At 32.8% G+C, this 22,482-nt stretch overlaps 1 protein-coding gene across 1 annotated transcript in view; it reads right to left on the reverse strand.

Moving 5' to 3' along the window:
• CFAP69 (cilia and flagella associated protein 69) overlaps positions 1-22,482 on the reverse strand; it is a 69,559-nt gene that overhangs the window by 22,579 nt on the left and 24,498 nt on the right. Inside the window, exons 5-13 of the mRNA XM_081288163.1 lie at positions 19,755-19,831; positions 16,540-16,635; positions 14,206-14,355; positions 13,918-14,095; positions 11,266-11,389; positions 8,485-8,533; positions 8,277-8,398; positions 5,540-5,756; positions 3,198-3,362 (exon numbers count right to left, since the gene is read on the reverse strand). Coding sequence (XP_081144289.1) covers positions 3,198-3,362; positions 5,540-5,756; positions 8,277-8,398; positions 8,485-8,533; positions 11,266-11,389; positions 13,918-14,095; positions 14,206-14,355; positions 16,540-16,635; positions 19,755-19,831 — 1,178 coding nt within the window. The remainder of the gene's footprint in view (positions 1-3,197; positions 3,363-5,539; positions 5,757-8,276; positions 8,399-8,484; positions 8,534-11,265; positions 11,390-13,917; positions 14,096-14,205; positions 14,356-16,539; positions 16,636-19,754; positions 19,832-22,482) is intronic.

Below are 22,482 nucleotides of genomic sequence, written 5' to 3' on the forward strand. Positions count from 1 at the left end.
GAATTCTATGTCCTTTAAAAACTCTTCCCACCTAATCAAAACTGAAAATTACTTTAAAAACCAGACATTAATACTGATAAAATGACATTCAGAATAAAATTTTGCCTCAAACAGGAATTTCCTTTATGGCTTAAATATTGAACCAAAGTAATTTTTCCTCTGTTAAAGGGATGACTGTCTTTAGTAGGAAGGTATAGAACTATGTTTCCAAAGAAATCACAGCTACTACCATAGATGGCTCCAAGCAGCTATTGTTGGACCTATGAGGATGAATTACAGGTGTGGCCTCAGAACCTCTGGAAGACAGCTGAACCTGCTGGAGGGCCAGTGCAGGGACATGCCATGAACAGAAGGGCCTAAATTCTGTTATCAGGATATCCTGTAACTGGCTGGCCACAGGTCTGTTATTCTTTTCTTGATTATCTCATTCTCTTTCCTATTGGGGTATAGTCCTATAACTTTCCCCATGATCTGTAACACACAGTACATTTATACTGAACTATTTTCCTCATATATACTACCCTTCGAGTCCCTGCCTTTATTCTCTCCTTATTCTATTCTAAATCATTCTATTTTTTCCAGGCTTTTCTTCCTAAAACACAGAATTATATATGTAGCCTCATCTGATCAAAATCATTAAATTATTCCCAGGAAGGATGAAGTTCAAACTCTGTTGTCTACCACTGTAGCTCAGTGGTAGAGCACTTTCCAGCTTAGTCCCTGACTATACAAAATACCTTATCTCACAGCATTTGTCTTCACAAAACTTTAGCTCTACTTAAACTATTTCTGAACACATAACTATGCACATTTCAGCACTATGTCTGTCCATGCTATCTCTCTGCTGAAAGACCAACCTTTGTTTTAAATCTTGAAACAAACTTTACTCTCATAGGCTCCTATTAAGCCTGCCCAATCTTGAAAATTACCCATTCATCTTAGTTTCTGTGATATTTTCTCTTTATACTACTCATTAGGTACCTAAATTGATAATGCAGGGTAACACATGCTTTTATATTTTGCTTTCATCAGGGACAAGATCCCCAGTGTCCTCATTTATACATGTCTGTAATCCCAGTGTCTACACAGAAAGTATATTTACATAGAAATTGCATTCATAATGCAATTACTTTTTTTTTGCTATTGGGGATTGAACGGGGTTGCTTTGTTACATCCTGAGCCCTTTTTAAATATATATATATATATATATATATATATATATATAATTTTGAGACATTGTCTTACTAAGTTGAGTAGGACCTTTCTAAATTGCTTTGGCTGGTCTCAAACTTGCAATTCTCCTACCTCAGTCTCCCAGGTCACTGGTATTATTGGCATGCACCACTGTGCCCAGCTTAATTACTATTTTTTTGATCATGTTACCACTACAAAGCCCTGTTAGATTAAAAAAGACAAGTTTACTGCCTCCTAGAACTCACGTGATAAAGATAAGCTTCTTTTTAGATAAAGGGAAAAAGTTCTACTAAGAGAAGAACTCTTATTATTTGCTTTCTTTTTCCATAATCCATTCCTTCAGCCCAGGTAGGATTAAGACTTCTTCCTATATATGCAAAACTGTACTTCCTGTTAGGTTGGGGCCTTAATATTGAAATTTGCACAACAGCATGAACATGGGTGTGATAAAAATAAACTTTCAAATTTGGTCATCTTAGGCAAATTTTTAAATATTTTTGCTTAGTCCCTTTTTGGTATATTCCTTTATCATTACTTGCATTATAATTGGAGGGCACCAGTGCTCTCCAGTAATGATGGATATGAAGGTACTTTATGAGAAGAAGGTTTTGAGTAGGCATTTATAATTAATCAACATCCATCAGGGCTATAGTTTGGATCTTGAATGTCTCCCAGAGGTCCATATATTGAGGACTTGGTCCTAAGCCTGTGGTGTGACCGACTGGGAGGTGCTGGAACCTTTAGGAGGTAGTGGAACCTTTAGGAGGTGGCCTGATGTAATGAAGTTAGGTCACTGGGAGGCCTGCCATTGAAGTTGATATTGAAACCCTGGCCCCTTCTTTCTCTTCCTAGTCACCAGGAGATGTGCAGCTTCCTCTGCCAAGTGTTCCTACCATAATATATTGCCTCTACAGGCCCAGAAGCAACAGATCAACTGACAACAACTGAGACCTAAGAAATCATGAGCCATACTCAACCTTTGCTCTTTATAAATTGATTTATCGCAGGTATTTGTCACAGTAAAGGAAAGCTAATTTAGCAGATTATAGTTGTCCATCTGTAATTTTGAATGATTGGTTCCAGAATTTGCTGGGATCCTAAAATCCTTGGATGCTTGCATTAAATGTTACAGTATTTGCATTAAAACTATGTGTATCTTGCTGCATACTTTAAATCATCTCTAGATTACTTATAATCCCTAATACAATGTAAATGCTATGTTTGGGGAGTAAAGACAGTTGTTGTTTGGGGACTAATGACAAGAAAAAAGTCTGTATATGCTCAATGCAGACATAATTTTTTCTTTTTTGAGTAAATTCTGATAAGTGTTTGGTTGAATCCATGGATGTAAAGGATCTGGAGGACCAACTGTATATTATTTGCATGAAACAATCACTGCATATGAATGAAACAGCTTTTACTTTTGAAAATCAGGAAAGATAAGGGCTGGAGAACTGCTTATTTTTAAGTAACTAAAGGTAAAACAACTTTGGTTTAGAAGTTTTTAAATTTCACTCTGGGATTACATGTGTATGGTTTTAGGGACAAAGTGACTTAACACAGTTAATTCTGAGTAGAAAATCAAAGATATTCTGATATTTCATTTCAGAAAAGAAACTCATGTATGCTTTTTAACATATACAATATACCAGTGTTTCAGTATGTCAAATACTTCTTTAAAATGGCTCTAAAAGGCTTGGCCAAACATGATGATCTCATTACTAGAAGAATGAAACAACAATGGTCCATTAAAAAAAAGAGAGAGGGGAATCCTAAATGAAATGGTTTCTTAATTGAGGAAACAAATGTTTAAAGGATTAGTGATTATTATGTTTTATCAAGAAAAAAATTGATTTATAGCAAAATATAAAACAGAAATCAAGAAAATATTCAGGACTTTCTCAGCCATAAAGACAAGACAAATGTGTAGAAACATTTCAAACTAAACCTCTGGTATTATAAATGACCTACTTTCAGGAGAACAATGCCATGTTATATTTTACCTATTAGTTGTTGAATTGTTCCCTTTTCACAAAGATCTGTATTTACAGTCTCATCTTCAAGGTAGACCATGGCTCTCAGGAGTCTTAAACTGTAACGCATCTGGGCAAACTTGTTGCCACGGCCACCTGCACCATGAAAACTGTTACCTTGACTAATGAAGGGATCTGTGGAGAAAAATTAATAATTTAATTTACATCAAGAAATTTAAAACATAAAACATTTCAAATAAACAATATATTTGATATGTATCTATATCCAAAGGACTTAAAAACGGCATACTACAGGGATACAGGCACATCAATGGTTATAGCAGTACAATTCACAATAGCTTAACTGTGGAACCAATCTAGATGCCCTCCAGGAGATGAATGGATTAAAAATGTGGCATATATACATAATAGAATAGTAGTCATCAATAAAAGAGAATAAAATCATGACATTTGCAGGTAAATGGATGCAGTTGGAGAAGATAATGCTAAGTAAAGTTAGCCAATCCCAAGAAAACAAATGGAAAATTTTTTCTCTGATATAAGGTGACTGACTTGACTCATAGTGGGGTAGGGAGAGGGAGCATATATAAATTTAAATAGTTGTTAATATTTTGTCATACTTATTTTCATTCTTTTCAGAAAAATAAGCTACTGTCCCTTCTTCCTCTCCTTAAGAACTCCCGAATAGAAATATGTGCTTTAAAATTTTACTCAAATGTATCATGTTGTATGTATCTTTTGCAAGTTTCTTCCATTACTTAATATTATGTTTTTGACATTATTCATACTGTAAAAAGTATATGTAAATGATTAATTTTAATTGTGTTCAGCATTCAATTTATAAATGAATCATTTACTAGTTAAAACTGCCATAATGAACATTCTAATTCATGTCCTCTTCTTCCCTCAGAGAACAGCTTCATGAGACAATGGAATCACATGGGGTATATTCATTAAATCTTTTTTTATATTTATTTTTTAGTTTTAGGTGGACACAATATCTTTATTTTTATGTGGTTCTGAGGATCCAACCCAGTGCCTCATGCATGCTAGGTAAGCGCTCTACAACTGAGCCACAACCCCAGCCCATCATTAAATCTTATCTAAATTTCCAAGTTACATAGATTCAATTAATTTTTTCAAATCTGTAAAATGTAAAATGGTAATGAATTTTAATCTTAATTTGCATTTCCCAGATTACCAATAAGGTTGAGCATTTTAGATTCTTTTTTTAATTTGAGGTTTTCTGTGACATGGAAGTCCTTATACCTTGAATATGTCTCTAATAAATTATCTTGTTAATATGTAGGAGTTCTTTTTGAATCTCCATTTTAATAGTTATAGGAGTAGAAAATATCTTCAAATTGTAGGTTGATATTTATTTTATACAGACTTTTGTCATTCAGCCATTTTGAAACTTTTATAATTGTCAAAATATCATCCTTTTCCTGTATAGGTTAAGTTCATGAGTCTTTTCAAAGACATCTTTTCCTTTGCTAATACTATCATATTTTCTAAGAGTGCTACAGTTTAACTTTTCATATTTATGTCTTTGATTCATTTTACAATTGTTTTTTTTTAACTAAGTATCTCAGGTAATAAATCTACCTGTTTTTGAGGTTAAAAAAAAAACTAAGTAAAGGGAGCTAATTTTTACTTTTCCACACTGAGAATCAACTCTCTAGTATCATTCTTCTTTCACTGCTTGGCAATATCATTTCTGAAAATGCCAACTTTCCATATATTCCATTCCTTTAAACTATCCCTGACCCAGTACCATATAATTTTAATTACTATAGCTTTATGATATGTCTTGATAAAAATCAAGGCAAGTTCTCCCTTCTTTATGCTTTCTTTGAAAGTTTCATTTAGAAATAGCATTATAGTTTAAAAAAATGTTTAGAATACTGTCCTGAGTATTTTGTGTTGGTTATAAGTGTGAGCTCTGGAGCCTGAGTTAAATTTATTTTGCCACTTATTGTATGGCCAAAAACAATCAATTTAACTTCTCAGTTCTACCCAAACCAATTAGGGATCATAACAGTAACTATATCTCCTGAATGAAAGCATTAAAATATCACCAGGATTTATCTCTTTCTGAAATATATTTTTTGAATATAAAAATTTTAAAAAATTATAAGTATTATTTCTTTTAGGTATGTATCAACTATCATTATGACTTTTACTAATGTCCAAGTTTGAAATCTCAGGATTTTTCTGAAAATATGTACCTACATATTTTTATTTCTCTTCACTTTAATTAACTTCATTGTTTCTTCTATGAATATGTTGAGAGTACAGGTGAAATGTGTAGATTTGATCTTTGACAGGACTCCTGAAGGGCCACTCACCTTCACTGTCACACCATTCTAGAAATGCCAGTACTCGAGCATTTCCCTGGCATGACATGTATTCTTCTATTAATAAAGGAGCCACTGATGACAAAGTGGCAATTGCATGCAGTTGTAACTCTTCATGCTGTGCTGCAGACCATTCAATTATCTTGTGTTTCTCAGGCTTTTTAATATAGGTGAACAAAGCCAAAACAACTTTGCCATCAATTAATAGCTATGAGAAAGGGCAAAAGGTAACTTTGTTAGAAGTATAACTCAAATAACATTATTTAATCTAAGAAAATTAAATAAAACATTTCAAATATGATGTTTTATTGATAATTCCGAAATAATACCTTTCCAAATATCACATCTATGACAGATATTTTAAAAACTCCAAAAATATAACAACAAAAGCCTCAACAGTAACAGCAGTTGGTTGGGATCCCCTTTTCTGAGTTATGCACTCTTTAGGTGACAATAATATATGTACTAATTTTTTGTCTAGGCTGCTCATATATGTAGTTTAGTTCTTGATTCTAATGAAACCATACAAATAGAAAAACTTAGGGCATTAATAAACTGTTGACATTTCTTTCCTCATTCCCTTCTTTCAAAGGAAACTTTGTTGTTGTGTTAGGGAGTAGACCCAGGGCCTTGTGCATGCCAAGCAAGTGCTCCACCACTATATTACACCTCACCTCTCAAAGGAAAGACTTCAGATTCAGTTGTTTAGCATAAGTAATTTTTGTCTTAAATAATGACTAGAGCTAATATTTAGTCTTAGATACCAGAATTTATGCCAACACCAACATTTTATCAATTCTCAAGTCACAAGCCATACTTAATTGCATGCTTAGTATTTTAAAATTTCATTGAATTTAACGTTTTGATAAAAACAAAATATGCATAGATATTGTAAAATGACAACAAAATTAATATTATAACTGACTCTACTTAATGCATATTTACAGTTCACAAGACTATAAAAGACTATATGCTAGGCTATATTTAATACTCTATTAATTTGGAATGTTCTATTAATTTTTTTCATAACAATTATGAATTTTCTAAACTCTAATTCATCTGCTTTATAGTTTACATGAAGAGTATGCAAGATTAAGAGTTGAGAAACCAGAGATAACTGTTCTAGCATTTTTGTTAGAATTAAGTGGAGAATTTTTTTTGAAATATATACATTATCACCATTATTACTGGGCTACAAGTATATAACATAAAAAATAATTGATTCCATTGCTTATAAAGTGCTTTAAGAACCTCATTATAACCTTTATGATATTTGATTCTTTTTTCTATAAAATGTTGTTCAATCAACTAAAATTGGTTTGTAAACTATAACATAAATTTTGTTAACTGTCTTCATTTTACTGTTATCATCATTTAACAATGATATAATCCTCTACTGTAACAATGGGCCATATTTTATGGAATGATTTTCTATTTGACATTTCAGAAAATATAATTAGGTTCTACACGCTATATATTTTTGATACAAACAATAAAGTTATAATTATAAAAATATATTTTTCTGAAAATTTCTAACATCTGTGTGTATGTGTATTTGCATATTCCTCAAAGTGACATTAACTAAAAAATGCTGAGGCTCATTTAAGTCCTCATAATAATTCCATGGGGTAGGTGTTACCTCTATGCTGAAGCTGGATTTAGAGAAACTAACTAACCTGTTGAAGAACATAATTATTTAATTTCTCTAAGTCCCAGGTAGCTGGGATTCCACCTGACAAAAGCATTAACTTCTATACTATACCACATTTACATCATTAATGATAGAATGAATTCCTACTTCTTTTTCATGAAAAGAAAAAAGTGCTTGAAAGAGTTTTAGAACTAAAAGAAAATTTATCTAATGCAGTAACTTAACTAATAGAATTATTAGTAATATATTTTTCTATCACTTTATAGTTTATAAAGCCTTCATCCTAACCTCACGAGAGACCCATGAGTAGGGCAGAAATATTATGATGGTTCCTTTATAGAAGGGGAACTAAATCTCATGAAGTTAAGTAGTTTTGCCAAAGCCACTAGCTAGAAGGTGATAAGACAGAAGTGAAATTCAGTTTCAATATTTTTAAAATTATATAATCTTGTTACAAGGAAATAAATTAATATAAATTAATGGATACTAACAAAAACTAAAGATGTTAGGTTTGTGTGGTGAAAAGCAGGTTCATAGGTTTGATATTGGCATCACAGAGGGTAATGATTTTCTTCAGCATTAAATGATTCTCTGACATTATGGCCAGAGCCAGGTTGGATGGGTCTGTATGAACTTCTTTTATTTTATTTCTCTAGTTCAGGAAAAATAAACATATTAAGTCTCTTAACTTCTAAATTGAGGTACTTGCTATTTATTTATTTATTTATTTTTTAAGTTTATTTGGGTTAACTCAGGAACTCAGGTTTTTTTTTTAATTTTTTAATGTTTATTCTTTAGTTCTCGGCGGACACAACATCTTTGTTGGTATGTGGTGCTGAGGCTCGAACCCGGGCCGCACGCATGCCAGGCTAGCGCGCTACTGCTTGAGCCACATCCCCAGCCCCTTGCTATTTATTAATAGATAATTAAAGGAAATGTTTAGAAGCTGAAATTCAGGCTAGTAAGTTTTTTTTTTACTTTCTATGATAAAGATATAAATTAAGGAAAGATTTTTTTAAAAAGTTATACTATAAGATGAAATGATTTTTATTGTTTCCTATTTTTACTACTCTTTACCTGTACAGTAGGTAAATCTTTACATAAGATCACAATTATGTTGAATAGCAATTTCTTCAACTCAAAATCTTCACAGGAATTAGAAAGCTTAAGGCCTTTTACCAAAGGATTTTGACTTTTAACTGTAAGGGGAAACAAAAGCGAGTAAAATTATATACAAAGATTCATCAAGGCAATTACAAGACATTTAAAGATTTATGTGTTTTACCTTCATTAAAGGTTGCAAATAGTATCAAGTCCCTGGTAAAGCCACATTCCTAATACAAATACACAAAATAAGCAGAAAGATGAATTAATCAGGATGGAAGATAAGATATAGATGCCTATATTTACCTAGTATTTAAATATATTTATCAATTTCTCCTACTGTAATTCATTTGAATTTGTAAGTACTATTAATATTAGGAATGAAAGTAAGAAATTAAGACTGTAGCTAGATAGACTTACAATTTACTTAATTTAAACTTGCTTTTGTAGGTTTTAAGTATTTTATGTTATTCTATGTATATTTTACAAGATATAGTTTAAAATTTAGTAAGAACTCAAAAAACATATTAGGCCTATTTTACTTCTATAATTGTCTATACCTTTGTTATAGTTTGGATATGTGACACCAAAAGCTCATGAGACAATGCAAGGTTTGGAGGAGAAGTGATTGAGCTATAACCTTAACCTAATCAGTGAATTAATCCTTAATGGGATTAACTGAGTGATAACTGGTTGTAGGTGGGTGTGGCTGGAGGATGTAGTTCATTGGGGGCGTGGCTATGGGGTATATATTTGAATCTGACCAGTGGAGTCTCTCTCTCTGTTCCCTGATCACCACTGAGTTGCTTCCCTCTGCCACACTCTTCCTCCATCTTGAGCCCCAAGTAATGGAGCTGGCCTTCTATTGACTATTAAGACCTTGACTAAGACCTTGACTATTGACTAAGACCTTGAGCCCTAAAATAAACCTTTCCTCCTTTACAATTGTTCTGGTTAGGTCCTTTAGTCATAGCAGTGAAAAAGCTGACTAAAACACCTTATTTGACACAATAAGGGAGGAAAATCCAGTTATTTAAAATAGTTTCTCTTTTTAAATAATCCTGTCCCAACCACTCTCACTTTCATTATATATATGTAATAAAATTAGTTTTCAACATGGAAAATTAATTTTAACATGAAAATCCCCGAAGAATGACTAGAAGTGCAAACATTTCATAGTGAGGGAACTAATTCCTGACAGTGATAACCTAGTTGAACTTTACATATTAGGGAAAGTTTACAGGGCAAACCCTGGGATTTTAAGCTTATAGCTTTATGTTCTTACTACTTTAAGATCCATATGATTTCTTTAAATATGAGGATGCTATTACTCTGATTCATGTTTATGAAACTCACCAGAATGTTTACAAGGACAATGATGAAAACTTACTGATTGACCAGTGTCCTAGATAAAGATACTTATCTAGACATTTATCAGATTGCAGCCTTAATTATGATGCTCTGTAGGTTCTAAAGTTCCCCAAATCAATACATAAAACAAGCAGAAAGATGAAAAGGGACTGTATTTGCCCATTTGCACAGGATGAATTCCATAACTCCTTTTTTAAATTTTTTTTTAGTTGTTGGTAGACCTTTACTTTATATATATATATATATATATATAATATATATATATATATATATATATATATATATATATTATATATATATATATATGGTGCTGAGAATCAAACCCAGTGCCTCACACATAACAGGAAAGTGCGCTACCGCTGAACCTCAGTCCCAGTGCCCCTATGTCTCCTCTTTTATATTGGGAACATTTGACGTCTACTGATAAGGGTTGAGGCCTTCAAGCCAGTTTCTTGACATAAAATTTACAGATGTGTGAATGTTGTTGACAAAGATTCTATTTCAGAATTTCAACCATTCAATAATTTTTTACATTATAAAATATGGGAGGGGCTGGGATTGTGGCTGGGTGGTAGAGCACTCGTCTAGCATGTGTGAGGCCCTGGGTTCGATCCTCAGCATCACATAAAAATATAAATAAAATATTGTGTCCAACTACTTCTAAAAAATAAGTGTTTGAAAAAACAAATAAAATAAAATATGGGGAGGCTCAGTGTCTGGTATGATCAAGTAGTTCCTGACAAATCCTCCTGCAGTTAACAATTATAAACTTTAACAACAACAAAAAGATCTCATAGCCAAGAGCAAACCAACATTGAAAGGAAGGTAGTACTCTGAAGAAGGTAATAGTACTGTGTAAATTTCTACCCATATCCCCTTTTAGATGACTTTTAGCATGAAAGCAGGCCCTATTCTGCACCTGGAGGATTCTCCCATTCACAATAAACCTGTGGCCTGAGAGAATCAGAAGAAAGAGGCAACCACAGCCACGGAAGAGTGAAAGGTGAAATCCCATAAAGAGGAGAGTCAGAGAGGCAGGAACCTCAAATTTTGTGTATAAACTCTTCCCAAATCTTTAGCTCATGCCTGAACCATACAAGTGCAGAGATTTCTCAAGCATCCCACACATAGATAGAAGAGTTGAATTGGGATTTGAACTGTCATTTACCACAGGCTTGCTTGCTAGCACCCTACTCCTGAGCTATTCCTCCGGCCCCTAAAGATATTTTCAGATAAAAGGAAACTAAGAGACTCTGTTGATGGCAGCCAACATATTTGTACCATATGGAAGTACCAAAGGAAGTTCTTCCAGTGAGAAAGAAATGATGCCAGATAGAAACATATCAGGACAGGAAGGAAAGAAAACATCATAAATGGTAAATCTGTGTACACACGATAAAACATGAGGAAGATCCCAAGCTCCCCAAAATATGCAAAGGATTGGTAGAGTATAGTGGTGACCAACATAACATTATAACTTGGCACTTCAACAAAATACATAAATATTACAACATGATTCGAGATTCCCTTTCCATATGCCCACCACTTACACAATTAAAATTAATGTAATTTGACTTATACTTATACTTACAATCATTGGTGCTCCAGGATTTTGAGCTATAATTGTAGTGATCACTAATATATCATTTCTAAGCTGACGATCATAATGACTAAAACCTCTTGTAAACAGATTTTTAAATACTTCTTTCAAAGTCCTAGAAAATAAAACAATATTTTATTTTATTTTTTTTTTATTTTGAGACTAGGCTTCACTAAGTTGCTGAGGCTGGTCTTGAACTTGCAATTCTCCTGTCTCAGACTCCCAAATTACTGGGAATTCAAGGTGTGTGCCACTGCACCTGGCTAAAACAATATTTTTTTAAAAAATATTATATGAACTACATGTTTGTGGTCCTCAAAATTCATGTTAAAAATGCTAATCCCCAATATGATGGTAGGAGGAGGTGGTGCCTTTGGGAGGTCATTAGGCCATGAGAGTTGATCCCAGAGTACCCTCTTGCTCTTTCTTCCATGTAAGGAGACAGTCTGTAGTAGTCTGAACCTGGAAGTACATCCTCACCAGATCTTAACCATGCTGACACTCTGAGCTGTGAGAAATAAATTATGGTTGTTTATAAGTGACTCACTCTGTGACAATTTATTACAGTAGCCTGAACAAAGACACATTTTCCAATGGAAATATTATGTTTATAACAAATCTTATTTTTTATATCACACTATTCATTTCCAAGTATTTCTAATCTTTCCCACAATTTCCAATCTGCTTCTATTTCTTTGTATGCCAGATAAGAATCCACTAATCCAATTTATACAAGGTTGTCAAAGTGACTGCTCTAAAAGATTTAATCATGTCAAGTTAAAACTATTAAAAGGCTTTTTAAAAACCACTTAAAGGCTTCTCTTTGTTCTTAGGATAAAGTCCTACTCTCCTTAACAAAGCTTATCAGGTCTTTCCTGTTATGTCCCTGGTGACCTTGTTAGCCTCATTCTCATTCCTTACTGTTTTACCCTTTCTTTCTGCTCTTGCCATACTGAATTTCTTTCAGATTTTTTATTTTGCTAAATTCTGTTTTCAGTTCTGTTTACCCATCTAGGATGATCTCTGTATGCATAATTTTTCTGTGTTTGCCAATTTCTATTTATCATTCAGATATTGGATCATGGTTCATTAGAAAGTATTTATTAATTCTTCAAGTCTGGGTCAGGTTCTCTCTCAGTAGACACTTGTTGTTTTGTCTCTTGGAACTCAATTTGAGCTTTTAATAAAGTATACTTATTTTTGTTTAGTCATTAACTCATCCCCAACTTTTGGCTTTGTGATGCTCCCTCCAGCTGCCTTTTAGCCAGTCAGAGCATTCCTGATTTCTGGCATCGATAATTCACTCTGGAATGGGCACTGGCTAACATTAAACCAATCAGGGCCAACATGGACTCAATTTGAAGACTTCTTTGAGCTTTCTGATAGCAAGGCTCCTTTTGTGCTTGGTTTGGGGTTGAGATGTTATAAACATTCACTTCTTAGGTCTCACCATGTGGAGCCTGGGACAAAGTCAATACAATGGAAGATAACTCAGAGAGATAAAGAAGGATCACATTCTGATTCTGCTGAGCTTTGAATAATGTTGCACATGAAACTATTATTATTAGTAGTACCAGAGATTGAACCAAGGGGTGCTCAACCACTGAGCCACATCCCCAGGCTTTTTTAATATTTTAATTTGAGATAGAGTTTCACTGAGTTTCTTAGGGCTTTACTAAATTGCTGAGACTATCTTGAACTTGCAATCCAATCCTCCTGCCTCAGCCTCCTGAGCCACTGGCATTGCAGGCATGCACCTGGAATGAAACTAGTTTTATCCTTTCATTTTGTAGTTACATGAGCCCATAAATATCCTATATTGCTTAAGTCAGTTGGTATTTCACCTTCAGATGTGCTAATTCACCTTCTTTTAAAGGTATATCTACTACCCTGTGATAATCTCTTTCCTAACATTACACTTTCTTTTAGTTGCCTATTTACTTGTTCTTCTAGCATAATGTAACTTTTTTGTTTTTTTAGTATTGAGGATTGAACCCAGAGGCTCTCAACCACTGAGCCATAACCCCAGCCCTGTTTTATATTTTATTTAGAAACAGGATCTCACTGAGTTGCTTAGGGCCTCGCTAAGTTGCTGAGGCTGGCTTTGAAGTCAAAATCCTCCTACCTCAGCCTTTTGAGATGCTGGGATTACAGGCATGTGCCACCATGCCCACCATAATGTAAATTTTATGAAAGTAGATATTATGTATACATTGTTTCTAGTTGTATGTTATGGCCTAATATTGAACCCGGAACAGAGCAGGCAATAATCATTTGTTGAATGAAGTAAGTAACTTGAAGGCTAACTCACATTTGTTGCCAATTTTTATTGCAGGATCTGGAAGATAGTAAGCATTCTGTAAGAGTGAATATGTGAAATAATTCTAAATGTCTAATGTCTCATTTTAATTTTTATATCTGCAAAGGCATAATTTGGCCTTAAGCTACTTTAAGAGCCTCCCACATAGAAAAGCATGATATTTTTATTGTGGAGATTCATTTATACAATTGTACACAAAAAAAGTATCTTGAAACACAGCTATTACAGAAATCAAAAACTTAATTGAATACAGATTCAAAGATGTTAGTCATATCATTGACTATTAAGATTAAACAACATTCCTACTAGCCACGTATACTTACAGCAAACATTCCAAATTACTAAGCTGTTGTATGATTTCTTCTTTTGAAGACTTTTCCAGTAAGTTCCAAAGTATTTCTGAAGAACGAAATAGAAGCTGTCCAGAGGGATCTGGGTCATTGAGGTGAACACAAATTCCACTGGCTGCCTGTGCTTTCATCATTAAAGTACAATTAACTTCTGAAAATAAATTTCAAAAATTACTTATAATGTGAAGTCTTAACATTGTTAGATGGATTTAAAAAAATAAGTGACAATGAATCATTCACATTTAATAATACTGTACAAACCAGAAGATGAAAGATGCTGCAGAACTTTAAGGACCCAAAGTTTCTCAATAAGTTGATTTTCAAGCAAGGTCATTGACTGAACCATTGTTTTTGCCAATCCTCCAACTTCAGCCATTTTAATCTTGTATGATGAACTGGCTTGCTGGTAACCTGACACAATCAGTTAGCAAATATGTATGTTATTTTACATAAGATTCATCAAGATAAATGAACATTTATCATTCAACAATATTAAAAATAAAAATATTTTAAAATGAATGTATATGACATTTAAAATTGTATAGCACAGAAATAAAAACTGTATAGCATAGAAATGGGATTTTTTTCTGTAAAGGATCAGATTGTATGTATTTTAAACTTTTAAAGTTATAAGGTTTATGTCTGAACTATTTGACTCTAGCATGTTGTAGTAAAAAGACAGCCATGAACAATAAATGGGTATGACTGTGTTCCAATAGCATTTTATTGGCAGTAGTCCAGTTTGGGCCTAAGGGCCACATCTTGATAATTTCTAATTTTGCATTTGAAATGAGACACAAATTTTGGAAGCATGTATTAAGTTCTAAAAAGGAATGATATTTTTTATATTTGTCAGTAGATACAACTTTCTGTGAAGGAAAATAGCATGAAAACAAATACTGAATGTTTTCACTAGTAAAATTAAGGCTCATAGACTTGATTCCTATCTCCAGAGCTATTTCTCTTCCAGCAGTTATACTGCAGACTTTCCAGCTGTGGTCCCAGATGCCCAATCATGTTCACCATTCAAAAGCAACTGTGAAATGTTAGTGAAAGTGCCGTTCACAACTTCAAACTTTCAGAGTTTTATCAAATTAAACTAAGCTCACTCTGTGTAACTCAACAACTCTGTTTTCACTTGTGCACCATTATCTTCCTTTCTTTAAAGGGTGTCTATATTTTGCTAAGGAGAACTCTAAGCTTGTGTCCTAATTTCATCTTCTCATGCTTTCCTTAAGTATGTTGCCTTCCCATTTTCCTACTTAGTAGCTTCATGACCCTACAAACTTCATTTCTCCCATCCTAAAAAAATGTAAAACCCAAGTAACTCTTCTTTGACTTTGCTATCAGTTGGACTGTTCTCCATTAACCTTCTTCCTCTTCACCTTTGGAATTTAAAATATAAGTCTGTATTCATGAACCGCCTCTATTCCCTCATTCTCAAACACACTGCCTCTGTTCTCACAATCCTCTCATTCTTTAATCCTGCAACTGCCATTGTAACTTTATGTAAACAGACTTGTCAAATATTAACTATAATTCTTTAGATATCATATCAATTTGGTCATTCTGTCTTCCATCACAAAGGCCTTGTCAGCATTTGACACTGAAATCACTTGTTTCTTCACCAAACATTCCATTCATTGATACTCAAGACATGGCAGTCTTTAGGTTTTATTCCTTCCAATTCCCTATCCAATTTCTTTAATTCATTCTTTCCAAACCTCATTCCAGGCACTCTCAATGATGTCATTCTTGGTCTCTTACTGTTTATATACTTTATCTCTCCAAACTCAACCACTTTGATGGCTTCCATTTTCATTTCTATTTGGATGAATTCCAAAACTATATTTATGGTCCCTGTGGGTTTTAGTAGCCAATATACCACAAATTTGGTAGTCCATTTGAACTACCAAAGGCTCTTATTTCTACATATATTAAAGAATATGTAACTTGAAAAGTATATCTATATCTTCTCTTCCTGAGTAGATTGACAATAAGTTATACAAGCTATGAAGAAGTATGTCTTAAATAAAATTACATCTGCACAATTCAAGTGTCCTCTGACTTGATACCATCCATCTTAGTGTGGTTCATTTTACCATTATGTATTAGAATCCCTTAGCTGTGATATACGTACATATATACTCTTCACAAACATGGTGGAGAATGGGTTGATAGATATTATGATTAATTTAAAAATATGTAAGAGAAAATATTTTTATTAAGGATATTAAGTAATAATTTTATTAGCATTAAGTAAAATTAATAATTATAATAATTATATTAATATAAATAATTATACTTATGGTTATGATTTTACAAATCATATTATAAGTATTTATATAAATTTATTTGTTTATATAAATGTTTATGTAAATAAATAAACATAAAAATCTTATTCAAATCCAAAAACTGGAAAAAATACATATATAATTTTTAAGATGACGAACGAGGTCAAGACTACAAAAAAGTTATGTTTAAAATGCGTTGCATTTGTGAGCCCACTGTGTCTTTGAAGTTTAGAGAGAAGTAAGAGAATTTTCTGTTTTCTAAAGACACAAGTTATTATTAAAAGATCATTGAAAACTTCACCTGGAATATGCTTCTTTGGTTCTGCATGATAAAAGTCAACGATACACTTACAAATTTGTATCCTCAGTTCAGAACTTGGTATTTTCATTAAGTCACCTGCCAGAAGGATAAATGAATTCTATATAATAACATTGTTATATTTTACTTGAAAACTTGAGCATAAAATGTTAATATTACAATTATTTAGATCAGAGATTAAAACTGGATCCTGTAATTTTATACACACAAACACACATGGTCATGCATCACTTGATGATGGGAATATGTTCTGTGAAATGTGTTATTAGGCAGTTCATTATTATGTGAACACATAATGTCCTTCCACAAGAATGAGATTAAATCAAGCACAAGAGAAAATGGTACAATCAGGAGATACGCTAAACATGAGATGTAGGAGGTTGCTACAAGTATAACATAATATACTGTTTTACAGCTTTTTTTCTAATAAGTAGAGAGTATACTGTAAATGATAAAAAGATATAGAAACTACACAAACTGTAACAGCAATTTATTATCATCATCAAGCATTATGTACTTTTAATATAATTGTATGGGCTATATGTTTATATAACTGGCAGTACAGTTTTATGTTCCAGTTATCTGGACTGGGGAGGAGGTTCTCTTTAGTCATATCTAAACTACTACTGAATTGGCCTTAGTCCATACAGTAATTCAAACTAGACTGCATTTACTCCATTGAAGTCTTATATGTATGATATCCAAGGGAATATGAAGATAATCTGAGGAACTCTGCTGAAGAGTCATGTGCTCTGGATGCCTGAAGACAACTGGATTCCTTAGCATCAGTTTTAGGATTAAATCAGATCTAGTTGGATACTCTGAGAACAAAAAATTGATAAAGTATCCTTGGGTTTTGGGTTAGGTTTTTCATTAGGTCTTGCATAATATGCATATCTAGAGGTGGTCAGAGGGTGAAAAAAACAAGGAGACAAAAGGAGAGGCACAAAGGAAAGCCTCACCCTTGCTTTAGAATATGTTTGCAAAAATATCACTTTAAAAATGTCAAGATTTTACATTAATTTTATGTTCTGGACCTTTATCTTGGAGTTAGAAAAGTCACTATTGAGGTTTTGAAAATTTGTAGACAAGAGGAACAACAAAACTTTTCCAACAAAACTACCCAAACATGCAACTTTATGAGAAATATTGTTTTTTTCCCCCATCTGTTTCTCCACCTTTTTAGTTCCTGTAAATTTAGATCTTTTCTCACAATTTCCTGTTTTATCATTATTGGGCAGAATACTAGCTTCTTCTCTTATGCATTTCCAAAATCCTGATTCTGAATCACATATATCTATATACCATTGAGAAGAAAATGTAACATAACTTACTAGTCTGTAGTAGAAACTAGAAACTCTTAGTAACAATCATGACTAGCCTCTGTTCAATGCTTTATACAACTATTTTAGTTTAAACTCATGTTTCTAGCAATTTACAAATAAGGTACAGAAGAGCCGTAGAGTAAATAAACAGTCAAAGAAGTTCATAATTAATGAAGAATTTACACTGCCCTCATATGAAACAGTAATGTGTTCTATTGGTAGACTGCCATTAAGCAAAGAGTGGGCTGACAAAAAGAAATGGCCCATGTATTTATCATATGAATATCTGCCAACACTCTTAGAGGTAATATTTTTAAATAATAAGGACAACAGGAACATTTTAAAAATAATGTTACCAACAAATATCCTATATAATATATGCTTTTATCTGTTAATACTACCATGTCCTCTTTTGGGTTAGATTCCCATGGTAAAATTTGTAAAATTTCCACTGGTGACAGAGATTCACAGCATAAAAATGTCCCATTATTTCTCAGCCTGACTGCTTCTTAAAGTCCTCTTCAGAGTCTCATGCTAAATGTAATCTCTATGACACTTTTATCTACTTTGCACCAAAAAGGAAGTGAATTCTAAGTAGTTGTCCCAAAGTAACTAGAGATGAAGTCTATGAAACATATTTTGGCATAAAACAAAATAAACAAAAATACTATACTAAAAAACAAAACGTTAAAATAAAACAAAATAACATATCAAAAATAAATATGTGTTTTGCTCATTGCAATTGAATCTCTGAAGTCTTTCTATATGGATAATATAATGCTGAGAATATAACTTCAGCAAAATCCTTTAAAAAATTACTGAGTCAATAGTTTATCTTTTATTTCTTCTTTAGAAATAAAGACCTAAATTAATAAGTACAAACTTAATGTAGGATGTATTTTGGAAACATGTTCTCCTGTCTCAGGGGATGAATCAAAGAGCCAGTATTTTGTTGATCTTATTTCCTAGGAAGTTATTTTCTTTCTCTAGAAAAGTTAAGCAATAATCCAGATATAAATGCCAACTCTTTTATGATTTTTTTTTCATATTTCTGTGTACAAAATACAACTCTCACATCTATATGTGCATTATTTAAAAGTCTGTAATATTCTACTATTTTATTATTTCATTTAAAATTTTAGTGCTCAGCAATTCTAGAAATTCAGTATGAATTGAAAATATTTTTGTGATTACTGATAAAAAGGAACATATATTTTTTGTTATGGTTTAGGTATGAGGTATCCCCTAAAAGGTCATGTGTGGGACAATGCAAGAACATTCAGAGGTGAAATGACTGGGTTATAAGAGCCTTAACCGAATCAGTGAATTAATCCCCTGATAGGATTAACTGAGAGGTAACCAAAGATGGTTAGGGTATGGCTGGAAAAGGTGGGTCCCTGCAGGCATGCCTTGAGGGTATATATTTTATATCTAGTGGGTAGAGTCTCTCTGCTCTCTGATCATCATGTAAGCTACTTCCCTCTACCATACTCTTCTGCTTTGATGTTCAGTCATACCTCGAGCTCTGAGGGATGGAGCCAAAAATCTGACTAAAACACTTTGCTGATTAACAAATAAAGTTTTTAAAAAATCATCAAACTAAATAACACAAAGTCAAATAAGCACAACAAAGTATCCTCCAGGCTTTGCTTTTAAGGAATAGAACATTTTGTTGGTATCATGAAACACCTGAGTAGAAAATAATACCAGAATATAAACAAGCAAACTATGATTAAATTCCAACTAGAAAATAAGAACCCAGATACAGAGAAGAAACACATTAAGTGAAAGCTAGTCAAAACAGACAATACCTTTTTTTTTTTATCAGTAGGGACTGTCATATGTTATACCCTTCTAGCTTAGGGAACTTACCCAGAAGAGCAATTGATATTGCAGTATCTTCCGCATAAGTTATTTCATCCGATACTTTCTTTTTCAAAAATGGCAAGCTTCAATAAGAATGAAGAATGTCAGAGTAATTTTTAATGAAGTCTTTGAAGCTTCATTTGTAAGGTGTAGAAAATTTCCTTTCTAAAGAATAAAACAAGGATGATATTCTATTCTTTAGCCATAGGGAATCAACAACTATGAAAAAAAATTGTATTTCTAACTAACAAGAAGAAAATAAACTAGGTTTGTAAAAATAAAGGGAGGTCTATGTAAAAGGCACAAGCTAAGAATGTAATTTTGTATCACTGTAACTAAAAACTTAGGATTCTCTTTCAAATGGCAAAATAATAATGAATTATAGCTGTGATTCTATCAAAGTTAGGAAAATCTTGGATAATCTGATACAAACCAGATCTATGCTCAATTAAAACTTAACTATTTAAGGGAGCTTTCTGAAGTCTTTAAAACTCTAGTTACTAGATCAGTGGTCTATTTGTTTTTAAGGTCAGGGCCTTTTTCTTCATTAGTGAGATTAGTTAGGTACTATCCACAAAAAAAAAAAAACATAATTCTTTTTGGGAACTAAAATTTAGGTTTTAGGTTAACAAACACTAGTCATATTAGAATTGCATTTCACAGGTACTATAGCCAAAGTTATCTTAAAATAGCTTATTTACAAATCATCAAATATAAGACACACGAATTTAGGTCATTAGTCTAAATTTCAAAGGAGAGACAAATCTATTTCTTAAATACAAAATATAAACTATGTTGGCATTTACAAATTCAAAATTATAACCTCTTGTAATATTTAATATATAATATATTCTACATAAAGGACTTTTCACTCATTTTTTTCAAAAACAATTAGCCAAGTGGTTGAAAAATGGCATTGAGAATTATCATATATCCATATAAAATGCATAGGTCAACATGAATTTTAAGATATTACTATCAGGGCAAGCAATGAAAAGGACATTTTTATAAATCACACAGAGGTTTATTTTGGTTGTTCATTGGAACTGTCATTTGAAAAAAAAACAAAAACAAAAAACAACTTATTACCTGTCATCCAGTTGACTACTGGATCTCAAAAATCAAAGAGCTCTAAAACTAGCATTTATTGCCCTTAAACCTTTTTTCCTTTTTCTTCCAAAGGATCTATATGATAAAGCATTAGAATGGTTTTCAACCAAAGAGACTATGAATAAAAATAAGCATGTACTTCTGAAGTAATGAGAAAAACATACTACATGCCAAAACAGAAAGACTTAATTTTATTTTTTTCTCAATGTTTATATCTCACAAAAATATCTTGAAAGGAGATATGTGAATCAAGTCAGAATGAGGTTTGGAAAAACAATAGGACATAAGCAGAAATTAATAAAGTATAAAAATAATAATGTGAATAATACAAAATGAGGGATAGTGAAAAGTAAGGTTCAAGAGAACCTATTATGTAATGAAAACTCAGTTACAAGCTTTCAGAGAGAACCAATTTTTGGCATAATTCTATAGGAACATTGATATGGAAAGTAATACTTCTGAACTCTGTATTCTAGGACTTGAAATTTGAAAGTGGTATATATAATATAATCTCATATTAATAAAATAAAAATTTCCAAATAATTCCTTGAAAGCACCAGAACAATCATTTTAAAAATATTTTCAATGGTCTCTTGAAGACCCAATAAATGCCACTAGAAAACTTCTAATTAAACTTAAATTCATAAATGAATTCAGCAAAGTATCATGATATAAAATTAACACCCATAAATCACTTTCATTTCTATATATCAGTGATGAATCAACAGAAGAAAATTAGGAAAACTATCCCATTCACAATAGCCTCAAAGAAAATTAAATATTTGGGAATCAATCTAACAAAAGAGATGAAAGACCTCTACAATGAAAACTACAGAACACTAAATAAAGAAATTAGGGGCTGGGGTTGTGGCTCAGAGGTAGAGTGCTCACCTAGCATGAGTGAGGCACTGGGTTCGATCCTCAGCACCACATAAAGTAAAATAAAGACATTGTATCCACCTATAATTAAAAACAATAAATATTTTTTTAAAAAGAAATTAAAGGAGTCCTTAAAAGATGGAAAGATCTCCCATGCTCTTAGATGGGCAGAATCAATAAAATGGCCATACTACCAAAAGCCTATACATCTGTAATGCAATTCCTATTGAGGTTCTGATGACATTCTTCATTGAAATAGAAAGAGCAGTCATGAAACTTATTTGTAAAAATAAGAGACCCAGAATAGCTAAAGTAATCCTCAGCAAGAAAGGTGAAGCAAGAAGCATCATAATACCAGACCTTAAATTATACTACAGAACTATAATAACAAAAAGGCATGATATTGAACCAAAACAGATATGAAGACCAACTGTACAAAATAGAAGACAAAGACCACCTCTCTGACCCACAGACCCATGCTGGAGCCCAGCCCCAGGCCTTGGACAGCCCTGCTGACCTGTGCTAGAGCCAAGGCCAATATTAGTCCCAGGACCATCCCCTCCCCCACTGACCTGCAGACCCACGCCTCCATCTTGGGACACTGAAGCCATCTCTACAGCCCTCTCCACACAGTAGCCCCTACCTTGGGACAACAGATAGGGCCTAGAGGCAGCTGCATATGCCTCTAGATCACCCATTCAGCTTCATCTCTGAAAGTGGTTGCATCCACCTTGGGACACTCCTA

This window comes from Spermophilus citellus, assembly GCF_964194105.1.
Source record: "Spermophilus citellus genome assembly, chromosome: 3".
Taxonomy (NCBI): Eukaryota; Metazoa; Chordata; class Mammalia; order Rodentia; family Sciuridae; genus Spermophilus; species Spermophilus citellus.